This window comes from Trachurus japonicus, chromosome 2 (assembly GCF_045865225.1).
Source record: "Trachurus japonicus isolate A0001 chromosome 2, Traja_1.0".
NCBI lineage: Eukaryota > Metazoa > Chordata > Actinopteri > Carangiformes > Carangidae > Trachurus > Trachurus japonicus.
Window position 1 is genome coordinate 11,733,085 of NC_140908.1, and position 24,621 is coordinate 11,757,705.

At 42.9% G+C, this 24,621-nt stretch overlaps 1 protein-coding gene and 1 long non-coding RNA gene across 4 annotated transcripts in view; both read left to right on the top strand.

Annotated features, from left to right (window-relative positions):
* The window catches only part of LOC146990907 (uncharacterized), a 56,547-nt gene extending 39,738 nt beyond the window's left edge, over positions 1–16,809 (top strand). The window contains exons 3-5 of the long non-coding RNA XR_015037823.1: positions 14,999–15,050; positions 16,661–16,708; positions 16,766–16,809. This is a non-coding gene — a long non-coding RNA (uncharacterized LOC146990907). The remainder of the gene's footprint in view (positions 1–14,998; positions 15,051–16,660; positions 16,709–16,765) is intronic.
* Positions 16,810–16,818: 9 nt separating this feature from the next.
* LOC146990908 (uncharacterized) lies at positions 16,819–24,490 on the top strand. 3 transcript variants are annotated; one of them, XM_085801128.1, is made up of 5 exons: positions 16,819–16,889; positions 20,614–20,906; positions 22,910–23,176; positions 23,734–23,877; positions 23,962–24,490. In XM_085801128.1, the coding sequence occupies exons 2-5, from the start codon at positions 20,627–20,629 to the stop codon at positions 24,132–24,134; spliced, it is 864 nt and encodes a 287-aa protein (XP_085657254.1). In that variant the 5' UTR covers positions 16,819–16,889; positions 20,614–20,626; the 3' UTR covers positions 24,135–24,490. The 3 variants fall into 3 exon arrangements, with proteins under 3 accessions (XP_085657254.1, XP_085657237.1, XP_085657245.1); XM_085801111.1 differs by lacking the exon at positions 16,819–16,889 and adding an exon at positions 20,276–20,350; XM_085801119.1 differs by lacking the exon at positions 16,819–16,889 and adding an exon at positions 20,322–20,478.
* The last annotated feature ends 131 nt before the right edge of the window (positions 24,491–24,621 follow it).

Here is a 24,621-nt window from a genome sequence, read left to right on the forward strand (position 1 = left end):
GCGTAGCTACTTGGGGGTGGGGGGGTCGGCGTACTCGGTTGAACCTTGTTTACAGAACCTGGCCCGAAAAAGCTGCGCAGTAGCAGCCGCCCAAGCAGGAAATAATGTAAAGTGGCAATAATGACCATGCTGTGCACAATGTTGAACTTGTGCGTTTGGTGTGAAAACCCTGTTTGTTCAGCAATCCTTGTCTCATCACCTCTGTCTCCGACTGTGTGACTGAATAGTAGTTGTTGTTCCAGCCTCTCAGAACTTCCCAGTCATGTACTTTTTTTTTTTTTTTATGATTTACTTTAATGACTGCTACAATATGCTTCTCATAAATGTTTTGGACAATGGCTGCATCCATTACTGGAGTTTATAAAAAGCTTTTAAGTCATCTCATTTACTTTTTCTATTCCACGTTTGAGTTAATCCATGCAATCGTGAACGCCCGGGGGGTTGATTTCTATGCAATTTCACTCATTTTCTGTGGACAAAGGCTAAGTGAATGCACTGCTATATGATCGCTGTATACAGTGGCCGTTTCATCCAGATGTTCACACAAAAGCAGAAAATGTCATTGTCATGGGAGAGAAACGGTGACGTCATATTTGTCCTGAGAGCTTTGTGTTGTATATCTGTGGACACCACAACACTGTGTAATCCTCCGCACTTATTTATGTCTTTGTGAAGCTGCAGTCTGTCATTTCGAGGGTGTGGTGCAGTAATTACAGCACCATAGCCTGTTTTGTCCACGGTTAATAGAGATTAATAAGATAATTTCTACATGCGGTAGGGGAGGAATTAATTTACATCCAATGTTCTGACCTCCGTGTCTGCAACCTCCAACGCTCCTCACCACATCAGGCCCTTGAATTGTATTTGTAGACGCTCTTATCATTAAGTGTGTGATAGGAAATAATGAAACCCACACATGCATTTCCACAATAGTCATGTTTCCATCAGCCAGTCTAGAAGTATCGCTTCGGAAAATTATGATGGAAATGCCATAATTTGAACTAGAATCCCATGATCGGCACAAACTAAAATACGCTCACTGAAGCCGGGTTTTGGTTGATTCGAATGAAATTAGATTAGTTTTCACCAAAGTCCGTACTTTTAATGGAAACACACAGGATTCAAATTTCTTTTAATGCACATTTCCCAGTGATTCGAATCACTTTTGGATGGAAACATGGCTAATGTTTGTGTTTCTGCATGTTGTAAAGTGAGTACAAATTACACGGTGGAAAACTTTTGCTAGCACACAGTGAAATTTTCTGATTACAGCCACATGCTCATTATAGTTGTATACCAGTATCCTGTAGTGAGGGCTGCAGTCAGCCAAGTGTTAAAGGGATAGTTCACCCTAGAATGATATTTCGCTCATTATCTACTCACCCTCATGTTGACTAAGGGCTGGAAGAATTCTCAGAGTCCTCCGTGGCTTCTCTGAGTTACAGGGGGTCTCGGCATAGCAGTGCATGTCCATATAACGGTTGCAAAGGGACACCGGAGCTCTTCGTAAAAAAACACACACAAAAAAACATCCAAATACCTCCATGATGCTCGTATGTAATGTCCGTCTTGTGCTGAAGCCCCAAATTGCGTAATTGTCCCGAAAAAAATTAAATAAGTCTATATTTTAAGCTTGTTTGTAGCGGAAGCTTCTCGAAGCTCCTCTTCCTGGTCCGTCCAATTCTCGCGTGATTCGCAGTAACCGCACTGACGCATGCTGACGCCGGCGCAAATCACGCGAGATTTGGACGGACCAGGAAGAGGAGCTTCGAGAAGCTTCCGCTACAAACAAGCTTAAAATATAGACTTGTTTAATTTTTTTCGGGACAATTACGCAATTTGGGGCTTCAGCACAAGACGGACATTACATACGAGCATCATGGAGGTATTTGGATGTTTTTTTGTGTGTGTTTTTTTACGAAGAGCTCCGGTGTCCCTTTGCAACCGTTATATGGACATGCACTGCTACGCCAAGACCCCCTGTAACTCAGAGAAGCCACGGAGGACTCTGAAACTTCTTCCAGCCCTTAGTCAACATGAGGGTGAGTAGATAATGAGCGAAATATCATTCTAGGGTGAACTATCCCTTTAATGTAGGTATAATCATTGTAAAGAGTGGCTTAAAGCTTGTTGATGCTTTTAGAACTCAGTGGATAGACGTTTCTCTCCCTGAACACGTTCAAAAAACAGGAAGAGAAAAGAAAAGTGAGAATTTAACTGATGCAAAAAGGCAAAATGATTAATATGACAAAGTGAAAACAAGTCGTGATGGTTTTTATCTGTGCTATTGCTTAATGAAGCAGCCGGGGACTCAATAATTTAGACATACTTAGTCATAATCTTTTTCCAATTATATTGTTTCTTTTAAAAATGAACTTGTGATATGTTAATGCTGATTTGGTGTGGATTTATCTTTATGAGGCGGTGGGGGAAAGAGATTTCCTCAACACGGATCATACGTATGATGAAAACCCAAAGTTAGAAATTAAAGATACCCCGAGGAAAACGACTGAAAGTGATTAAAGCATGGCGACGGAATCGTTTCTCTTTATTATCCCCAGCACTTGGAGTGAAATGTGGGCCCGGCTCTCTCCGAATGAATCAGGTGTGTCACCGTTTGACAGGAAATCGAATGATTTTTCTTATTTTGACGGCAGTTTGCTTCACACTAATCTGCTCTTGACAGAAACAAGCTGAACAGAGTGTATGTGGGTGTTTACGTGTGATTGTGCACACACACACACACACTCACCCCAACCACTTCATATAGATACCATATCACTCCCATAATGCTCCATATCATGTTAAGCCTCTCATCTCCATTCAAACCCAGCATCTCCTTGCTCCTTTTCCATTTCAATCTGCACTCGCTGTAATAGAGTTCACTATCACCCTCTCCCAATGGGGCAACTTTGCCTCCCAGCCAATCTCTTTAGCCGTATGTTTTTATATGTCCCTGGGTGTGAGTCATGGGTCAACAATGAAACTGAGCACTCCCCCGCCCCTCTACCTCGCCTCCGTTGGCGCTCAGGGACCCTGGCGCCCCACAGAGCGTGGGCTGCCCCCCCGTGTTGGATGGTCGGGAGCGCTGCAGTGTCAACAACCTCCTTCGTGCTCCGTGCCGGGGTGAATAACTCGGGGCATCCCAGCTGAAATGTGTTTTACTTCCAGGCGCTCGCTGGTTCTCTCCGCCTGAGTGTAATCTGTGATGATGGAGCTGTTGTGCTGTAAACAAAAGGCCTCCAGTGTCCACAGTTCAGCACATACAGTCAGTCACAATATAAACATTGGGATGTGTTTTTAGCAGATCGATCTTTTATTGTAGTAGAGCTGCAACAATTCATCGATTAATCAAACAATAACACACATTAACTGTAGTTCCACCAGGTATCAATCTCTGTTCTGGAGACACTGGTACAGTTGTCTCTTTTTAACTTATAGTAATTTCTATTTTTGATATCAACGATGTAAATCCCTATTTCTATGTTTTAGCTTGGACCCAGAGTCTGAAATAAAGATAGTATAGATAGCATGTATCTCTAATAATAAGTTCAATAATCATCAATTTGGATAATAAAATAATCAATTTGAGTGGTTTTTTAAGAAAAAAAAGTCCAAATTCTCTGATTTCAGCTTCTTAAATGTGAATATTTCTGGTTTCTTTGTTCCTTTATGACAATAAACTGAGTCTCTCTTTGGTTTTGGACAAAATTTGAGGACGTCATGTTGTGGTTTAGGAAACACTGACATTTTTCAACATTTTTAAACATTTTATTGACCAAACAACTAATCGATTAATCGTTTAAATAATTGACAGATGAATATATATGATATAACCGTTAGTTGCAGCCCTATATTGTAGCTCATCACAGAGTAACAAGGTTAAATACCAGAGTGTCAATACAAAACAGTCTGCAAAATAACACAGCAGTTTTTATATGTACACAAAATAAAACTGACCCTTTCCTTCAATGATCGATTTTCTAGGTCTTCTGTTTTGTCTGCCAGACGTTTCCACTGGCCCTGAGAGCTCGACACACTGCAGTGTAAGAAAACGCACACAAATACACCAACGCACTGCAAATTCAGAAAATATCCTCAACACAAGCTCAATATTTCCAAAAGAAGAAATCAAGCAGATACTTGTGAAAATGCTAAAGGTTGATGTCGTGGAGTTTCTCCTGATTGCAAAACTTCTCATGAAAAAGTCGCCACCATCCCCCAGTTTCAAAACCATAAAAACAAAAAGTGATTGCCATCCTCCCCGAGGTTGACGGTGCGATCGCAGCGATGCCGACTGATTGAAAAGATTGATTGTTTGGTGAGGTGTGCTGATCAAAACCAGAGCGCCACGCTGTGCTGCGCTGAAGGCCCGCCGCTTATGAAGAGAAGATTGATAGGTAAAAATGTAAAAGAAGAAAAAAATCCACAGGAATTAATGCAGCCATTATTTGCCAGTCTTCATTAAGTGTCTCCATCATCACAGCGACATCTGTGGTGCTTGTTAATGGCCGCTTTAAAGACTGATATTTCAGTATGAAATGCAAATTTAATCCCATTAGACTCCATATAACGAACAAACCGTGTCCCATCAACTAACCATCCACCAATTCCCACAGCTGCTTTCAGAATGATATTATAATACAGCAGCTTATAGACTGTGTAGCCTGTATGGAAACGATCAGGTGACATCAAGCGTAATGTCGACATAAAACGTGTTAAATACCAGCTGAGCATGTGTTGCCTGCTCTGTTCACCAGTGTGCACGACTTCTTTTGATTTCAAGGTCGTTTCTCCTCAGCAGGCCAGGGGAAGTGATATCCTCTAGTTCCCTCTGGGACTGTGGTGGCAGCTTGGTGGCTTTACTTCATTTACACTAAGTTTAAGAGAACCAAATGTAAATTGATCAAGAATATAGCCTTCATTACATTTCCTGTCTGAGCCTTTTATTTATCCAATTAACAAGCTTTGCTTCAGTTTAACACTTATTAAAACACTGACGCCTGATACTCAGTGTTTCTCCATCCAACTATTTGCTACCCTGCTCTAACCATGATGTAAAAGCATTATCTTAATTTGTTTTATGACATATTGGCCTACTACAGTCGTCAACACTCCCGTTTTTAATTTGTCCTTCAGCACTGTCTCAATATTTTGTATTATGCTGGATTTCTTTTCAGATAATAATATCCTCAAGATAATTTGGAGATAGAAAACGATAGATAATAGTTTCATCTCAAGGTAAAGACGATTGTATGACGTTATTTGAGATTTATTTAACCCTCTGGGCAAAAAACTGTTTTTCAAAAACTATGAAGTGAGGCCATGAGAGGGTAAACCAGAAGTGGTGAGAATACAACACTACAAATACCCTCCTGTGTTTCCTCACTTCAGTGCTCGTGGCAAATAAGCTCTATTCTTCTCTGTCTCAGGAAGCCTCTCCATGTATAAAGCACCCAACGGTCTCTTGGCAACTGGCACATTATTCTATTCTATTAGAGGCTTCAGGATTAATAATTATGGTGTTTAATCTGAAGTACGGCTGGTGTCCAGCCCGACTCCCACTGTGCTTTTGCGCCACGGTGTATTTAGGTCTGGAGCAGGGAGCGGGGTCACGCAGGTCTCTAATGCGGTGTATTTTTATAGAACGTCCACAGCTGGAGGAAGAAAAAAGAGAGAACAGGTTCTCGCTGAGACTCCAAATAAAACAATTTACACACAACCGGGGACTTTGACTCAAATCCTCCCCGAGCTGGGAGCTAATTAAAAATGTGACCTCACACAAAGGGGATCGTAAACAGTTTCTATTCCCTTTGCTCTCCTCTTGTTGTCATTACTTTCTCCGGCTCTTTCCCTCTGTGCGCAGGGACCCAGGGGAGTCCAGGCTGAGAGAAGCAAATTACTGATTTCACTCTGAATACCTGGCTAAGTAGCTTACAGGAGCAACAAGTGCAGCGTTCAAGCTGTGGCTGCAGGGCGTCCCAGTCTGATCAGTCACACGTCATAATTAATGTTTTTTTTTAGAGGGGAGAACATGCTTCTAAATGTTTTCTCATTGGCTCTATGAGTGGATTGGTGTGTTTACCTCACGCACTACATGAAAAATGTGGCACATAGAAGCTCCTAAGGTTTCTCGGCCTCTTGAAGTTATTTCCTGCTGTAGTTTTCCCACTTTGAAGTAAATTAATCACAGCAGCAGCAGCAGCAGCAGCAGCAGCATAGAAGTGGGTCAGTTGATATAACATCGACCGATAGCTTTGGGAGAAATATTGGAATTTGTCTTCCTACATAATTCACACAGAGACTGATTAAACTTTGTAAAGAAAAAAAAAGTTGACATTTGATGAATACCTCCAGCAAACAAGTCGATCAAATTAGATTCTAGTACATGCAGGGTTTCTTTGAAGCGTCTTGCACAGCGCCACAGGCTGTGTTGTTGTATACAAGTTGAGGTTTTTTGCTGATGCTAGTACCATGATAAATAATCTGAAGAATAATGACTGCATAACACCGACGCTGAGGGATCTTAACACAGATAAGAGCTCGCAACAATCCCAATATCCTTCTAGTTCACAGACCAGCGTCTGAATGTCTTTACCGGTCGGGGGTCCAGTGTCTCGCTGAAGGACGTTTGAAGAGGATAAAGGGGCTTTTGATGGATACACACTGGCTGTCGGCTAGGATCGGACCTGCGACCTCTCCGATAAGGAAGGTGTGTCTGTACCCGCCAGGCCACCACGCCACCGCCACCTCCTTTCTTTTTTCACAGACAAGAACCAAGGTCATTATCCTGCGCCTTAGATTTGCACTCTGAGGGAGAGGGAAAGCTTGTCTCCCCGAAATATTTGAGACTGTCGAGGAACACTCTGCTGTAATTAATCATTTATTTAGCGTGGTTTTCCCACACGAGGAATACAAGTGCTGGAAGCATCTATTATGATGCAGTTCAACCAAAACGTGTCATCTTTTATAGAAACCTTCCTTCACCTGTCTGTGTTTATTATTTAGAAGGCCTTGTGATGCAAAATCTAGATCCTAATAGAGGCTAGGGTTGCAAACTTCCAGGAATTTTCAAAGTTGGAAACTTTCCATGGGAATTAACGAGAATATACGGGAATAAATCCATAAATTATTCAATTTATGAATTTATTCCCGTTTATTCCCATATATTCTCGAGCTACGCATGTGTTGGAGGGATAAGGGTGCTAGAGCCAGATCTGTCTTATATCTGGAGATAATTTCCCTTCTCACCGTGCTCCCTGTCTTCATGCTGTATAGATGCCGTGTACAGTTATATAAATACCTATTTTTCTTTTATAAAAAAGCATTTTATGGAGCTAATTTATTCCCTCATTCTGGGGAAGACATACTGGTGTGGGCGGAGTTGTGTTTTGTTTATGTATATGTATATTTACATTTATGTTTGGATATGATACAGTTTGTTTAAATTACCCCCAATTTCCAGTTAATTCCTATAAATTCCCATAATTCCCATGGAAAGTTTCCAATTTGGAATATTTCCAAAATTCCCCATCCAGTTTCTGGAAATGTATCGGAAATTTACTGGAAATTTTCCGCCCCTTTGCAACCCTAATAGAGGCCAATAAAAGTCATAGATTATTAACGAGGTTTTAATTCAAATGTTAAATGTCTTTCCCCTCCAGTGTTACGTACGGCAGAGGGAGTTGTGAAATGTCCGTAGGTGGGTGTTCCAGCCGACGGTCCCGCACCGCCGTAATGAGACGCCCAATGAGTGGGAAAGACAGAGAAGTGGCAAGCAATCTTCCACTGAGCCAAAGATCTCAGCAGCACCCTGAGAGGCTTCACTCGTCTGGTGCTTATTAATCCTGAGAATGAAATGAGGTTAACAGCGCCGAGCGGTTCAGAAGCAGCCCTTCAGCAGTACGGGACCGTTTCTGATCCGCGGATAGAGGAGGCTCTCCACAGTCTGACGGGCAAAATTAGTGAAGATTTGTGAACGATTTGAGAAAGAAAAAAGAAAAAAAAGTACCAGTCTTCAAACCTTCAATCATCAACACTCACCATTAGTTATCATTAGTAAAGGTCAGAGTCAACTGAGAGGTAAGGAAATTAAAAAATGAAGGAGATGAATTAATGGAGCATCAGCTCATGTGACAGTCTATCAAATCAGTCATTAAGAGTGCGTATTAACATTTGGTATTTAAGCTTAAAAATAACAAATGGAAGTATTTTAAACATTTCCTATGTAATTTGCTATATGTGTCACCCTCTGTTTCACTTTTTAACGTGCCTCTCATCCTCCCTATAATTGTCTTTGTTAATCCAATCTGCTTTTCATGGACAAGTCAGCGTTTTGTGTAAAATCCATATTCAAAGTGTCAGAGTGTGTTTCATGCTTTATTTTCATGCTCTAATGCAACTTGCTTATTTGTTTTATGTCTCTTAATGCATGACACTTAATGGAATTGTGCTCATCTGGGTGTGCCGCTATACCGCCGCACGGATTATTGCTCCGATAATTTGCATTTCATCCTGCTTTGATTTTTATCAGCCAGTTGAAAATGGAGGCCTGACACTTCATCTCGTACATACTGATAGTGCAGTATGGATTCTATACACTACTCACAAAAAGTTAGGGATGTTTGGCTTTTGGATTACATTTCAGAATGCACCTCAAATGAACTATTACCTTTTACAGGTGAACTTCATTTAACCTTCTCTAAACTTTTGAATGCACATGTCCAGTTGTTATTGAATAACATGCTGTTCTCCAACAAGGTGCATTAACCACAAAAATCACAAGCACCGTGGTTCAATTATTATTGAACCACTAAATGTTCTGGTTCAATGACAATTTGTATTCAGTCCTCTTCTCTCTCCCTCTCCTCTCCACGATGCTCAAATTTTTGAGCAAGTTATTGAGACATTGAGATTTTTGTTGTTAGCTTTTGTTTGAGATTAGAAATAACCATTGCAACCTTCTACTTAAAAGGCTTTCATGATAGAATATCATTGTAGCATGAACTTTTTATAGGGATATTCTTGTCAAATATCCTTAACCTTTTTGTGAGTAGTGTATGGTTGTTGTTGTCGGTTTGTTTTGTTCTTGCAAACGGCAGAAAAAACTAATGGCTGCCAAATGTAGCAGCTGAGTAGCCTTTTAGATTTGTCTCCAGGTGAAGACTGAAAACACCAGGCAATTGGCTTCATAATGTCAAAACAATTGAGTGAAGCAAAACAGAAATTAGCTAAAAAAAATTTTTTTAAAAAAGTTGAAAATTGACCCTCTTTAGTTCGAGCTGCTTCAAGACTGGTAATAAAAACACTGAAGCTTTGGATGGAGTTATTAAACAATAATTATGGGCACTGCCATCTCAATGAATGTAGAGGTGGTGGTGCATCCCCAGGATAGAATATGTTTCATACTGGAAAATGTTCAAGGGCCACTCAGAAGTCTTTTATAGGCTGGAAGTGGCCCCTGAGCGGGACTGTGAGAGCCACTGATCTACAGTAGCATGTGTCAGGCAGACCATCTGAGCATGTAATTAACTGGAGGAGCTGGCGCCTCTCACTCTCCCGCAATGGCAAGAGTACAAAACTTTTCTTCAGTGCATGTTTGCATGGTGATAAGGAATGTTTTATTGAAGGTGTGATACGGCCCCCCCGCCCACGGAGGATGGAGGTAGCCTGAGCTTAAATCAGAATCACATAACGTATGCAGGCCGGCGCATTGCCACAGTCGCTGCAGGCGAGAGTTGCTTAGTTTTTCTGAACTCATCCAGGAACACACGAGTGAAATAGGGGTCATCACACTCCTCTGTAGTCGCACAAAGTTCCCGCTGTGCGTGCGCGTGTGAGTGAAGGATGGCGAGTGAATGAAAATGCGAGGCAGCAAATCTCTGAGCAAATCCTTCGCCTTCTATTTATACATTCTTTTGAAAATCCTGGAGCTCCTCTCTCCTCCACTTTCGTGGTTTGACGCGGCCTAGAAATGTAGCACCGGCGCCGTTGCTTCTTTTTTTGCTATTTTCCATTGGCAACAATAGCAAAAAAACATCATGGCCAAACAGCCATTAATGGCGAAGGGAGAGATGCTTTTGTGCCACATCCCCTGCAGCGCTTGATGAAAGGTGCGGCTGCTGTGAGAATCAAACAAGCATACGCCGATATTTGTTACCTGAATGATGCTTCAGGGTTTTATGTAGTGGTCGCAGAAATATGAGCGCCCGGGGTTCTGCCCCATTGGCTGAGAGGAACACTTCCCCACAGTCTCACGATTAGTTTCCCAGCCCCCTCTTGAGATGTGATTCTTCCCTACAGCTGTTTGTCACAGCCGTGTAAACGCACACTGCTGCAACACAGCCGCTGTGTCACTTCAGGAAATATGAGCATGTTCTTCTGCTTTATGTGTCGACCCGCTCTGCCGCCGAGTGTTACGACACCTTCAGCCAAGCCTGGCCTGCCCACGCCGAACAATGGCGCCTTCTTCCAAATCAGGTCGTAGCATTTGCATAGAAATTGGTTCTAGATCAGGAGATGGGCTCTCCAAAGCTCCCTCTCTCCTCCTTCGCCTTTCTCTGTGCAACACACACACACACACACAAACAAACAGTGGTGTCGAGAGTCTGCTCCTTTAAGGCCCAATCACTTTGGAACAATGAGCAGTCCTCAAGGAAGTCAAAGCAGAGGACATGATGAGATGAAGATCTAAGGCGACGCTTCATGTTTGCCAAGAGGGTGAGCGGCGGCGATGAGAGGATTTCACACGCACACATTCTCTGTACCGCGTTCTGTGTGTAATTTACATGGCTTTGGTCCTTAAGACCCCATCTCCTGTTGTTTTGTATTCATATGTTGATTGTATGAGGAGCTTAACGGTCTTAGATGACGGAGATGTTTGTCATTGGAGGAGGCCAGCAGGGAAGAGGAGAGGGGTCATGCAGTCTTTGCAGCAGCTTTTAACATTCCTCTTGTGTTCAGGTCACCAGTGCCCTGTTTTCAGGTTTAAATGCATATAAGTACCACATAAATTTGTTTATAGCATCAAGGCTTTTTGACTTTGTCAGGAACCTCTATGTAAACAAAATAAAACCAAAAAAAATCACAAAATTCTAAAATGCTCTGGTTAAAATTATGACATTTGTGGTTTTAGGTTCAATTTTGACCCGGTTATAACGATAAGAACAATAATGAGAGTTAAAACTGAAATCAGAGGTGTAAAACCAACCTTTTCATGGATAAGGAAGCCGAACAATGTAACCAAGAGATGAGAAACAAATGGAATGATAAATAATTGTTTTAATTTTTAGACTTGGGTCATATCAGAACCGACCCTAACACAAGAGATGGTAGCAGGAAGCTGACAAGAGGAAAGTTAAATTGAAGCCAAGGGGTATACTGACAAAAAAGGCCTAGGGGCCCACACCAAAAATATTAAGATAAGGAAGCCTAACAATGTAACCAAGAGAAGAAAAACAAATTTGATGGGGTTTTTTTACACCTGATTTAAGACACGGGTCAAAACTGAACCTAACACAAGAGATGGTAGCAGAAAGCTAACACAAGATGAAGGTTAAGGGGCTGTGTCCACCAGACGCGTTTTTAGCGCTCTGGGCGTCTACTTTACATTCAAACCCTATTGAGTTGGGCGCTCACAGCGCTCAGCGCCCTCGGCGGTAAAACGCCCTCGGCGCTTGCTTCTTTTTGTCGCGACGCTCAGAGCGCTTCGAGTTGAAATCTGTTCAACTTTTAGAACAGCGCCGCGCTCGTCAATGTCACTTTTCCCCGCACTGACCAATCAGAATCAAGAAGGGGCGGGACTTACGTTACCGACAGCAACACAACCGGAGACGTGGCTCGGTTTATATCATGACCCACACTTGTATTGAAGGTAGGCCGACCTCAGGGTCCATGTCAAAAGCTGCTGCTAATGCTATTGTGTATTTCTGACACTCGTTGTAGTGTTTACATTAAACAAGGCCGGAACACGGAAGTGTCAGAGGACTCGTTTTGTAACCTAGCAACAGCGGCGTTCTGACGAGGGAGAGAGAGCGCGCTAAGCGCTGGGAAAGCAGCGCTGAGAGCGCTGTCAGAGCTGAAAGCGCGTCCGGTGGACACGGCCCCTAAATGATGTGCATGAGTGTGAAGTGGTATTTGTTACAGATCTGCCACAGTGTGAGGCACAAAAACCTGTTCATTAATGTTCTAGAAGATGATGATTGTGATGTAGGTGAGGGTCCGGGCCGAGCTCCCGCCACTAAGGCAGATAACTCAGGAGACGGGCGCCTTCATCCTCCATCCTCCATAAACCTGTGATGCCGCTCTGAACTTTTACCAATTCCACCTGGATAGTGAAAAGGTGTTTTCGGATGAGCTGGGTTTTGGAGGGAAAGCTGATAAATGTCAGAGGTTGATAGCTAAACTGCAATCCGAGCGCCCAGGGAGAGGTGGAGGGGTGTGGGGGGTGGGGGATGGAGAAACGAAGCCGAGAAAATGGCATTCTGTTGTGGAGACACTCAGCGACAGTGACAGCTACCACAGCGAGCATCATGAGCTAATGCCAGGCTGCCTGACGCAGGTGTCTGAACCTAAAGAGCACCTTTCAGTCACATCTGCCATATCAGCGTGTGAGGCGGCTCGGACATGGCAGCCTCGGAGCGGGGCCGCAAGTTAACAGAGAGAAAGTTTTCTACCAGCCGCCTTGAATGTCGCATGTGTGATTTGGAGTGTCAGAACGACTATTTTAGGCTGACATCTTCAGAAAAGAACTCATCACCTTTTTTTTTTTTTTTTTTTTTAACGCCGTGATATATGAGCAAGGAGCAGAAATTGTCTCGGTGTCAGAGAAAACCTGACGAATGTCTTGCGGAGAGGAGAATCAGCAGGCTCGAGCAACTTTATGGAACATTATCTGCCAAGGACAGTTTGTTTTTGCAGTTAGGCAATGATGTATAGCATCTCACAGCTAGCTCCGACGTGTGTTTCTGCAGCCGCTGGGGTAGGTAGGCCCCGAATCTGATCCTGTTCAGACATGATAGCGGCCAATAAAGCGTTTTATTCAACAGAACGACTCAACAGCAGCTTCTAATCAGACGTTCATAAATAATAACTTCCCTCTGCTTTTATTCACATGTGATACATGATGTGGTTACTTACAGTAATAAAACATGTCACACCTTCCACACTGAATTGCTCTCCACAAGCGCTTCTTGAAGATGTAAGTGAAAGTGGCATATGATTTGATTTGTATTCATGACCGGGCCGTGCAGCTGTTACAGAGCTCTTGTCAAGCTGCTACAATTCAAAAGAGTTTGAGTGGACAACAGGAGCGATGTGTTTGGATTTTTTATTCATTGGTTATTGAAATTTGAAGCCTCGTACACCTCAACTGGGTACATGTAATCATATTATCATGAAGACACCATCCAAAAACTGGTAAACAGGAAATACTCTTGTCAATTTTTCTACTCAAATCTTTAGAAATATTGATCTTTATTGGTCTGTTCGTCTGTGGATAGAGTTTTTGACCACAGCAGCATCATGAAACTTTACAGGTGTGCAGGGAGATCAAAATGACAGCCAACTTAGAGTACAAATAGGCTCTGATTATTCTTGGAATATGCTGGATTATGAAGTGAAATCAAATCAAAGTACAGAACAATCAGAGGAAGGAAATCTTTTATTTGCCACTGAGAGAACATTTATGTGTCATTATATTAAAGGGATAGTTCAACATTTTGGCAAATTGGCCCATTGCCATAATTGCTATAGTCATAGCAGTAGGTTCGTTACCTTTAATTGTAGGTGTAAGCTATTTTTAGTACAGCGGAGCGCAGCAGCTGGCTGCTCAGAGCTACGCTATGGAGGCTAAGGGAATTTCTTGGTTTCCCTCATTAAACTCATCAAATACAAAATCCCAAAACTCCACAGCGCTTTTGTAGACAAGTTGTGAGCTGCACAACCACTACGCTATGAGATAATGACGGAACGATACGAAACGGAGCCGTTTTCGAGGTAAATTCATACAAAACCGCTGATGCGCGTTGCGTTCAGGGACAGTTTTTCAGCAAGCAGTCTCCGTATTTACCCTGTATTTACCTCGAAAACGGCTCCGTTTCGTATCGTTCCGTCGTTATCTCATAGCGTGGTGGTTGTGCAGCTCACAACTTGTCTACAAAAGCGCTGTGGAGTTTTGGGATGTTGAATTTGATGAGTTTAATGAGGGAAACCAAGAAATTCCCTTAGCCTCCATAGCGTAGCTCTGAGCAGCCAGCTGCTGCGCTCCGCCGTACTGAAAATAGCTTACACCGACAATTAAAGGTAATGAACCTACTGCTATGACTATAGCGATTATGGCAATGGGCCAATTTGCCAAAATGTTGAACTATCCCTTTAACAATGAGAGAGCAGGCCAGTGAATGGGGTTAGAATATTATATATAGGCTATATTATAAGAAATATAGTTTATTGACAATTTAGCTCTGCAGGTGAGGGCAGTGACTCATGTTCTAACTGTTCTTTCCTTCCCTCAAGTTAATACCTGCCTACAAGTCACCGTTTATGTAGGCTAAGTGAGACTCTGAGTCCAGTGAAACCCCACAGAGACTTAAAGGGACAACGAGGAGTTTTGGAGAAGCGAAGCGTTTTCACACTACATTTATGAGCCTCCGCGGCGCAAGACAGACTCATGTTTTCATTCATCAAGAATTAAAGTCAGAGGTTGGAAGACGATCACATACCGTCGTAGTTCCGACCATAAGCGGCGATTCGGTGGCGTTATTCTCATGACTCGTCGCGAAACCGAAAGTAAAGAAACGCTGGTCGGCTCGCCCGGCATTTCCACCACCACTAATAATAACAAAATAACGATGGAGACAAAACGATATATTTATCGAAAATGGGCCCATTAACAAGTGTGGGTAGTGTAGATTCATCCACATTAACGTGAGACTTTTTTATAACCAAATAGAAACTCCTCGTTGTCCCTTTAATGTTTGTTCTGATCATTTATGCTCAGGTGTGCAGCGATTGTTCCCTGTGTCCTTCTTCCATAATGGGCGTCCATAAAGGTAAGTTCACAGCAAGAAATGTTTTACAGCTAAATACAGAGAAGTCCTTTCAGGGTCTTTGAATAGACCCTGAAATTTTACAGCATATGGAGGAGGGGAGAGAAAAAAAAAAAGGGGCCATGCATGTGAGGTGAGCCTGGTTGTAGAATGGATAGCTTCCAGCACTTTAAAGAAATTCATCTCCTGCTCCTCTGCAAACGAGCCAGGATGTTAACAGTGTTGACATTAGCGGCGTCGGCGTAGCAGGCAGTCGAGGGGACGGAGGAGTGTGTGCTGAAGTCCCTCCGGCGGTATTCCAACGTTTGTCTCCGTGACCCGGGACTGCCTGCCTACTGACAAAAGTGCTACCTCATTTCAATGCTAATGTGCCGTTATGGGTATTTTCAAAGCGTCGCTGCTATTTATTATGATTCAGCTCACCTGAGAGGCGACGGTTAATCCTGTAGATCCCTGCAGAGCTGCCACGCACCAAGAGGTCATGAAGATAGTGTTTAAATAGACTCTGCCTCCCGTATTATTCCAAGGGGACGACCGCGCCTGTACACAGCTAACAACAGACTTTTCTCCCTTTCTCCTGCACATGTGGTAAAGATCACAGGATTAACCAATGTGCTCTTTTCTTGCTATAGGAAAATCTCCTCCTTGTTTTTTTTAGGGATTGTGTTGGAGACTTAACATTTAACCTGAAGCCGTCACTGACAATGACACAGTCTCCGCAGGTTTCCAATAGACGACAGCTAAATAAATTGTATGTGCAATACGGACACAGTGTAATAGAAAAAAAACAATCTCAAAGGGCCTCCAGCTGTTCACTGTAATAGACATTAGGATACTAGGAAACACATAGCCAACAATATCACAGCCAAAGCAATATGACTGACCAAACACAGATGGAGCCAAAACTGAGACGGTGTCTTCATTTGCATCTTCATCCACCAGGAGACAATTTGTCCTCCCACACGTCCACTGGAGACGTCTCAGAAGTAAAAAAAAAAAAAAAAAAAAAAAAAAAACCGAAGCTTCAGCTGCTGCAAATTTGGGATGTTTTAATTATTGTCTTCCCTTGGATGTTTCCCTATAGATCACTCTGGATTTTGATTGATTTCTGAATTAAGGCTTCATTCAAAAGTAAAACCTGTGGAGCTGCTTCCTGTTATAGCTTTTATTTTGGATTTGGGAAAATTGCAAGATTCAATGTAACAGCGGTTTCTATAGAATATCTGCAGCTCATTATTGATTCATGGTGCTGCGTGTGAAAACCGTAGCAGCAGGTGTTGCTCCTCTATCACCGATCTGCTGTTTGTTCATCGCAGCAAAGTCAACAATGATTGAAATGCATTAAATATGAATTTAATGTCATATGTCAATAGGCGTGTGGTTTCCATAGTGAATATACTGTACATTCTGAGATGAATTTCATGCTTCAGAGACATGAAAAATGGTGGATCAGAGAAAAGAGACAGTGGCTCCGTCGTTATTTTCCTTCCACACATTCTCCCAACACAAACTTGATCTCATTTAGCACTACTTTACAACGTCAATAGTCAGAGTGACATCTGCTGTTAATGCCTTTGTGTTGTTGTCTTCACCTGTTGTGTGATGTTTCTCAGAAAAAGGCATCAACACTCTGAGGATCTCACCTCAGCCCAGAGCTAAAGGTGGAAACCCAGATCAATTTGTCAGCAGCATAGTCCACCACTGTCTCCTCTCCCCAGACTTTGCTGCAGGTGGCAGCTCCCACACCGCCACACAGCTCACAACGCAGAGTCGTCTGAGAACTTGTGCAGACGACATGACAGGAGCTGTGAAGTCAGAGGTGCTGCAGGGTGAAGATGAGAGGTGAGGGGACGGTTCCCGCAGCTGCAGTAACTGTGGCCTGTCTGTCAGGTAGTCACTTATCCAAAGGACTGTTGGTTGAAGTGTTTCATAGCCAGGACTGTCTAGGTTGTCAAAGCTATCACTCAATATAATATACATCATGTTTCTCTCAGAAAAGTTTCTTGGAAACAACCATGTAATTATGGATGCAAGAGACTTCCAGTTAAGTAGAGATGCAAAGCTACTGCAACCTTTAGACTTTTAGTGAGATAATAGCAGGTGTATATGAAAACCTCCCATTACCCATTACTCTGACTTATTGAAGGTGATAAACCCTCCATCTAGTGTAGAATGAGCTACTTTTAATGGGGACATATTATGGAAATATCACCTATTGAAGGCTCTTTAACATATATTTGAGTGTTTCTTTGCCTTCACGCCCCCAAAATGTGAGAATTGACAAAGAAATCTGTAATTTTCAGGCTCCCCAGGTTGAAATCCATGTGGTTTTACGAGCTGTTCCCTCAGTTGTCTTCCAGTGATGTAACTTGTTTTCAAATTTGCATAATACCACCCTACCTGGGACCGGTAGAAGGGGCGGGGCAATCAGTGGTTTATTTGCATTTAAAGGGACAGGCACTGAAACCAGCCGCTGTTTTGAGAGGATGAAAAGAGCTGTGATGTATTTTGACCACAGCATGGTCACAGACATGTCTTTAAGACACCTGGGAACTATTTTAAATTGTGGAAAGGAGGCATAATATGTCTCCTTTAATGTACATGCTGTATTTGGAACAGTTATGACAAGTGAAAGCAGCTCCTTTTTAAAATAGCTGAACTACGTTGGTCTCAATATGGGATTTTATGGAGGCTGCGCAGCCACGTTGTCATCAGGTTGATGACACTCCTGTAGTTATTTTTCGCTTAGTGAGAGTCGACGTCCCTGTCACAAACCGCTGATATCGTCGCCTGTGGTTAGCAACTTTTGAGTTTGACTTGATGTCGTGTAATTATGGTGTGAACAGAAGGGCATGATGGGAACGCAGTATGAACAGGCGCCATGTGGGAAGAGCTCTGTATGCATGAAGCTTTATACACTCAGTTTAGCTTCAGAAAACTTCCATGCCCCCAGTGTTTATATTCATTTCTCTTTCAGAAAGCAAAAATTTAGTTTGTGAAAGGGCAAATTTGTATATTTGTTGACAAGTATGATGAGTAATAGTTGGCCTTATGACGGCTTCATCGTATAAGAAACCCCCCTATGGTGCTTTTTCCTCCACTTCTTCCCATCTGCAAATGGCAAAAGGTGATGCTGAGGTGAAGGCTGCCTGTGAGAGGGATGAAAGAAAATAAGACAGCCTCTCTGTTTCTATCTTTCATCCTGGACATTTGAAGACCCTCCCTCCTCTCCTCCCTCATCTCTTCCTTGACGCGCCTCATACAGGCTGCTGGACCACATTCAGGGAGCCCAGTCAGCTTTAATCATGTTCTGCTTGCAGTTCTTCAGGCGGCCATCACTGCAGCTGTGGAAAACCAGGAGGAATAGGAGGTGAGAGGAATACCAACCAACCAACCAACCAACCAACCAACCAACCAACCAACCAGCATCTATGTTCATGATTACAGGCACCGACAAACTGGTCTGAGATCAGTGGAGAGTACATCAGAGTCAAGGTTAGGTGGTCAAGAGCCAGACTTTTTGTTTCTTGTAGCGCTTTTCCTCCACCAGGTGGCACTGTGCTCCGACTCATTTGGCTCCAGTATGTTTCTTAGATGTTGAGCAGATTGCTCTTCTTACGTTGCCATGACTGCATCATCTGCTCTTGAAGATGTTCTCAGCTCTGGAGACTGAAGAGGCATCTCAAGGTCACTGAACTGAGCTCAATGAGATGTTCATGAAAGCAGGTTGAGATGCTCATGCAGGAACTAATGATTAGTAGCTGGTCAACTGTGGCACATGATCATTAACAGCCAAACAGTGATTCATTAGTATTCAGGGCTGCAAATTAGAGCTCCAGATTAATATTAATAAGACAAGGTTGCATTTTATCAGGCTTCAATATTTTCCTCTTGCTGAGTCTGTGTCCCCCTGCAGACTGAAACAGACTGACAGGAGTCAGCCGTCTCACAGCTGTGGAGAGCTCCAACCCGTCGGTCTTTTCATTCTCCTCTGATACAGAATCGCTGCTTACTGGATGTTTTTCTGTTGTTTTGGTGATTTTTTTTTTTTTTTTTTGTTCCATTCTGATTAAAAAGTCTCAAGACTGTGAGTGGAAAAATCTCAGGAGATCAGCAGTTTCAGAAAAACTCAACCCAGCCTGTCAGGCACTAACAAATACACCACAGTCTCCAGTAAGTCACTGAGATCACATTTTTGAACTGAAGCTCCTGAAGTGGATCTTCATGATTTTATGCATTGCACTGCTGCCGTTTAATTGGCAGATAAATGAATAATAAAATAATTTAAAAACCTTTCATGAAGAGCCTCTGGAAAAACCAAAGAGTCCACTTCCTGTACTCTGAGTATTTAACCCCGACGTCTCCTCCTTGTGTGATAACTGTAGGACACAAAGACGGAGGCGTCCATCAGCGTCACACTCCTCAGGCTGTGTCGCCGAGCCCCAGCCTCAGTGACACCATGTACCAGCTGTATTACCACATACAGTATGTGGCTCTGCTCCGTGCTGCGTTCAAGTGCAGCAACACTGACATCTCTTGGCGTGTTGGAAAATTGTTACTCTGACAGCTTGTGTGTAACTCTGGAGTCTTGTGAGCAAAGGAGCATTTAAGATTAGGCACACCTCCTCTTCCACATTCTTGTGTCAGCTTCAGTTTCCTCATCATAAAGAGTCAACATTTTCTTCATCTCCTGCAGAGATTCAATCACTTTAACCCTTAAAAATACACCTTGGTTGAGTAGGCTTTTTGCAAATTTGTGCAAAACATTTATCTACGGCTCCAAACTGAAACCATTCATTGACTTGCCTTTTTTTTTAGATAGATAGATAGATAGATAGATAGATAGATAGATAGATAGATAGATAGATAGATAGATAGATAGATAGATAGATAGATAGATAGATAGATAGATAGATAGATAATTTATTGTCTGCCCCAAAGGGTAGCAGAAATTTGTCTTTGACAGGGCTCATCACTTTACATACACTCAATAAAAACACAGTAAGGCAATAAAAACATTTACAAAAAATAAAAAGCACAATAGCAGCAAGTCATTTTGGGTTGTTTAGGTTGGAGTTCTTCTTCTCTTTTATACCCAAAATAAAATGATGAGGCATTTAGAAACCACTGCTGTGTTTCTGTTGTCATGGCTTCATGCGACCAGCAGGGGCGCTAGCTGTCACTTGACCTCCTTGTCCCACTTCAAGAGAAAGAAAAACAACGAGGCGAAACCACGTGTAGTTTGCGCATGCGCGCTGTGTATTGTTGTTGTCGCGGCCGGCTTCTCCTGTCACAGGGACATGGTGAGATCCAGTCCTCTTTACTTGCACACAATTGTAGTGGTTATAGTGAGTTTAAAGAGTAAAACAATAGTGTGAGATCTGCCTGGTCTGGTGCAGAGCTTTTACATAGCAGGATATTATTAATGGAGGTACTGGTTTGTTTTTAATCATCTAATTGTTGATTTGACTCATTGAACTATTTTTGCACATAGATCCAATACAACATATGAGTGTGCATGTTATTGATACTGTAAATGGAGGTTAAATCTGATGTGTGATTGCAGGTGAGGCTCTCAGATGGAGGCAGAGTGTGAGCAGGTCCCTGGAGCTGAGGAGGAGGAGGAGGAGGAGGAGGGGGCAGGAGGTGGTAATGCCTTCCTGTGGTCCCTCCAGGAGGCTCTGGAGAGGCAGACCCTGCAGATCGGAGCGTCAGCCTGCGGGGCCACGGCCGTAGTGGACGTGCTGAAGGCCCTGGGCGTGGACGTGGCCCCCGAGGAGGCCGATCGCTGCGTCCAAACTCACCTGAGGAGGAATGAGTCACCTCTGCCGGACTATCTGCTGTCCCGCAGCCAAGCCGGTAAACGCCCCGACACACAGCTGCCAAAGCTGCACCTGAGGGTCCGATCCACTGATCATGACCTCTTGTGTGTCCAATCAAACATGCATGAGAACTTTTTGCACAGTGAGTTCTGTATTTAGTCATTTGACAGGTTTTGAGTTTTAAACTTTGGTTGGGTCCAGTCCCAGAGTTTGGCTGCACATAATTATGCAGAGGAACAGATAAGTCTTTGTTAGAAAATTAGACTGTGATAAGAAGCAACAGATCATGAAGATTTCTTAATAATCCACACATTCTAATCTAAAATCATAATTATATCAGTAAAGATTCTAAATTTCAGGAAATTGGCCTTTTTTATCTGATAATTAAATCATGTAGCTGTTTTACCTTAAATCATCTCGGTCCTGATCCAGTGATTTGATATTTTGCAGGTTTTTGGTTTCAGGACTTTTTGCTCTGGTAGAAGCTGCAGATGAATTTTACAAATAAAAATTCAGACAAGTGATGACAAGACCCAGGTTTTTGGTAAAAACAGTGTTTTATTTACACCGAGAGGCGTGAAACTGACTGCAGGCTCCAGACTGCAGCAGAAATAAACAGACTCAGTCTTTGCCTCAGGTTTATGAAGCAGGGCACACACACGTATAGATTCATTTTATTAATTGGCAGCTCTCACACCTTTTATCATTAATTCATCACATAAGCAGCAGCAACGTCTGAGTCAGCATCATCAACATCGACTGTCAGGAAGCTCCTCATGATTTCTCCTGCAGCGCTTTGCTCCACAGTGAAAGATCCCAGTGAGAGACGAGAACACAGGGGAATAAAAGGAGTTTTTGTTCACATTAATGTTCCTTTTACTCTTTGCTTCTTTAATTTATGTCACTAAATTGGCAGATATTACACTCTAAACACTTGGCTTGAGCTCTGACTCCTGCAGACTGCTCTGTGACATTTCAGGTGATGAAATATTAATACATAAAGGATGACTTTGTATAGGCGCATATCTTAACTCGGCTCAACAGGCAGTAATATCTCAGGTGTCACAGATGTGAGCGGGGACTATAACTTCTCTCACGGAATGAGGCAGAGTAACGTCTTGAACCCAGAAGTGCGGCTTCCTGCCAGCGTGACAGCTGGTTGCACTGCCAACCAGGCAAATTCAAAAGTACCCTCTTGAATTAGACAAAGAGTTTTATGTCTCTCAGAGGGAGACACTGTAATTGACTTTTTCAGCTCGGTTACACCCTTTTTACAGTGATGTTTCTGACGTTTCTGTCGTTTAGCCCAAGCTGCCCCTTCCCCCTTTTAAGAGACAAAAGGAAACACACATAGCCTATTCATCGATCTTAAAGGGATTGCCATAATCCCTATAGTCATAGCAGCAGGTTCGTTACCTTAATTTGTTGGTGCAAGCTATTTTTAGAATGGCGGAGCAGAGCCGCAAGCTTCTCAGAGCTACGCTACCGAGGCTAATGGGATTTCTTGGTTTCCCTCATCAAACTCATCAAATACACAATCCAACAACTCCACAACGCTCTGGTGGACAAGTTGTGGCCTGCACATTCACCACGCTATGAGATAATAACAGAACGTTACGAGACAGAGTTGTTTTAGAGGGAAATGCAGAGACTGCTAGCTGAAAAACTGTCCCTGAAGGCAACGCACATCAGCAGTTTTGCATGAATTTACCTCAAAAACAACTCTTGTCTCGTAATGTTCTGTTATTATCTCATAGCGTGGTGAATGTGCAGGTCACAACTTGCCCACCAGAGCGTTTTGGAGTTGTTGGATTGTGTATTTGATGAGTTTGATGAGGGAAACCAAGAAATCCCATTAGCCACCGTAGTGTAGCTCTGAGCAGCTTGCGGCTCTGCTCTGCCGTTGTAAAATTAGCTTGCACTGACAATTAAAGATAACGATCCTACTCCTAAAACTATAAGGATTATGACAATGGGCAAAAATGTTGAACTATCCCTTTAAATATAATGAACTGACCCGTTGCTTTTACACTGACCCAGGTGCGACTCACGCTCAGCTCATATCCGGGGCGGAGGCGGCCAGCGACGGGAAGGTGACGGGCCGATTCTTCCACCTTCACCCTCGCCGGCGGGTGAAGCTGGTCCCCTGGCTCGCCTCCTGGATTAAAAAAGGCGCCGTTCCCGTGGCAACCATGAACATGCAGCTGGCCGTGCCCGAGGGAGAGGAGGTGCCCGACGCCTGGCACCACCAGCTCATATTCGGGGTCGCTCCCCACGCTGTGTTCATGACCAATCCCATAGATGTAGGTGAGTAAAGAGAGGATGGAGACTCTCAGGCCTCTGACGTTGATAGGTTCCTATACTTCATGTGTGAATTGTCTTATGGTCAGAGAAAGCATATATGATTTAAGAGGGAACTGTAACTTTAAACAATCTACCATCCATTCTACCCTGAAAAGTTTTAGCATCTGTTTTTGTGGTGTAAAAATGTGGAATAGACTAGATGAGGATATAAAAATGTGCAATAACTTAAAACAATTTAAAAGTAAGTACAAACATACACTCTTGGACAGCTATAAAGAACTGGACAGCTAATTTTACTCTTTTTATTTATAATCATGGTCTTATTTCATGTTAAAGCAATATGTTTTTAATCTTCTGAATTGTATGGAACTACAGATGTACTGTATCATGAATCACAATGTGGCGGGGGGGCTGAACTTGATAAGCTTTGCTTCCTTCAGCCCCTTCTCAAACTTGCACAGTATCATTATTGTTGCGTTTCTTGTTACATAGATTGTTTGTCTTTTGATGTGCTTGTTTGAGACAAATAAAAATCAAATCAAATCAAATCAAATCTCCAGAAAGCGAGGGAGAGCTGCACCAGAGACTCTGCAGTGAATCTGAGCTGCTGATTCGTCGAGAGGACGTCCTGCAGAGGTTCACCCCCGACTCCTGTCTGTCCAGCCTCTCGGACAGCCAGCGCTGGAAGGACCTGGATGTGGAGGGTAATTTCTGCGCTTTCTTTTTTTTTTTTTTTTTTGCACTTCTGCATTCATCTTGTCAAACACATTTTTCTCTGTTTTTCTCAGGTCAGGTGAGACGGATGGTCCAAGAAGAGGAAGAGGAAGAGGAAGAGGAGGGATCCAGGTTAACACACATCCGGGTCCCTGCAGCGTACAGTTCAGGTGTCACATTCTTCGCCCTGCGACAGTCAGAGTTGGGACAAGAACTCCTCGACGCGGCAGAGCTCCCTGTGCTGTGATTGGACCGTGACACATTTTTATTGTGATCTGTGAGAAAAAAACTTCTAATGTGACATTTATTTGATCAGAAACTGACCAATAACCACCTAGATCAATACCCACAAAGCCACAATCATTTTACTTTTGCCTGTTTCCACACTTTGAGCTCTTGAGTTGTTTGAGGTGTTACTCAGGCTGCTGCTGGAATAACCTCTTTCATCTGATTGTCTAGAAATTGCATCCATCATTTTACAATAGCAGCTCTGTCAGACGCCGGGTAACTGGCTGTCTGTTACCGCTGCCTATCTCAGCCGGGACACTCTGCGAAAAGATCTTTTTTATCTCAATGGTTTTCTCAGAAAATAAAGCTACAAAACCAGGCAGCATTTGTCCACTGGCATTGTGTTGTTTTTTTGTTTCTAAATTGAGTGTTTTCATTTTATACTAATTTAAATTCTACCCTGATGTGTCTCAGAGGGAATTGCTGTACTTTTTACTCCACCTCAT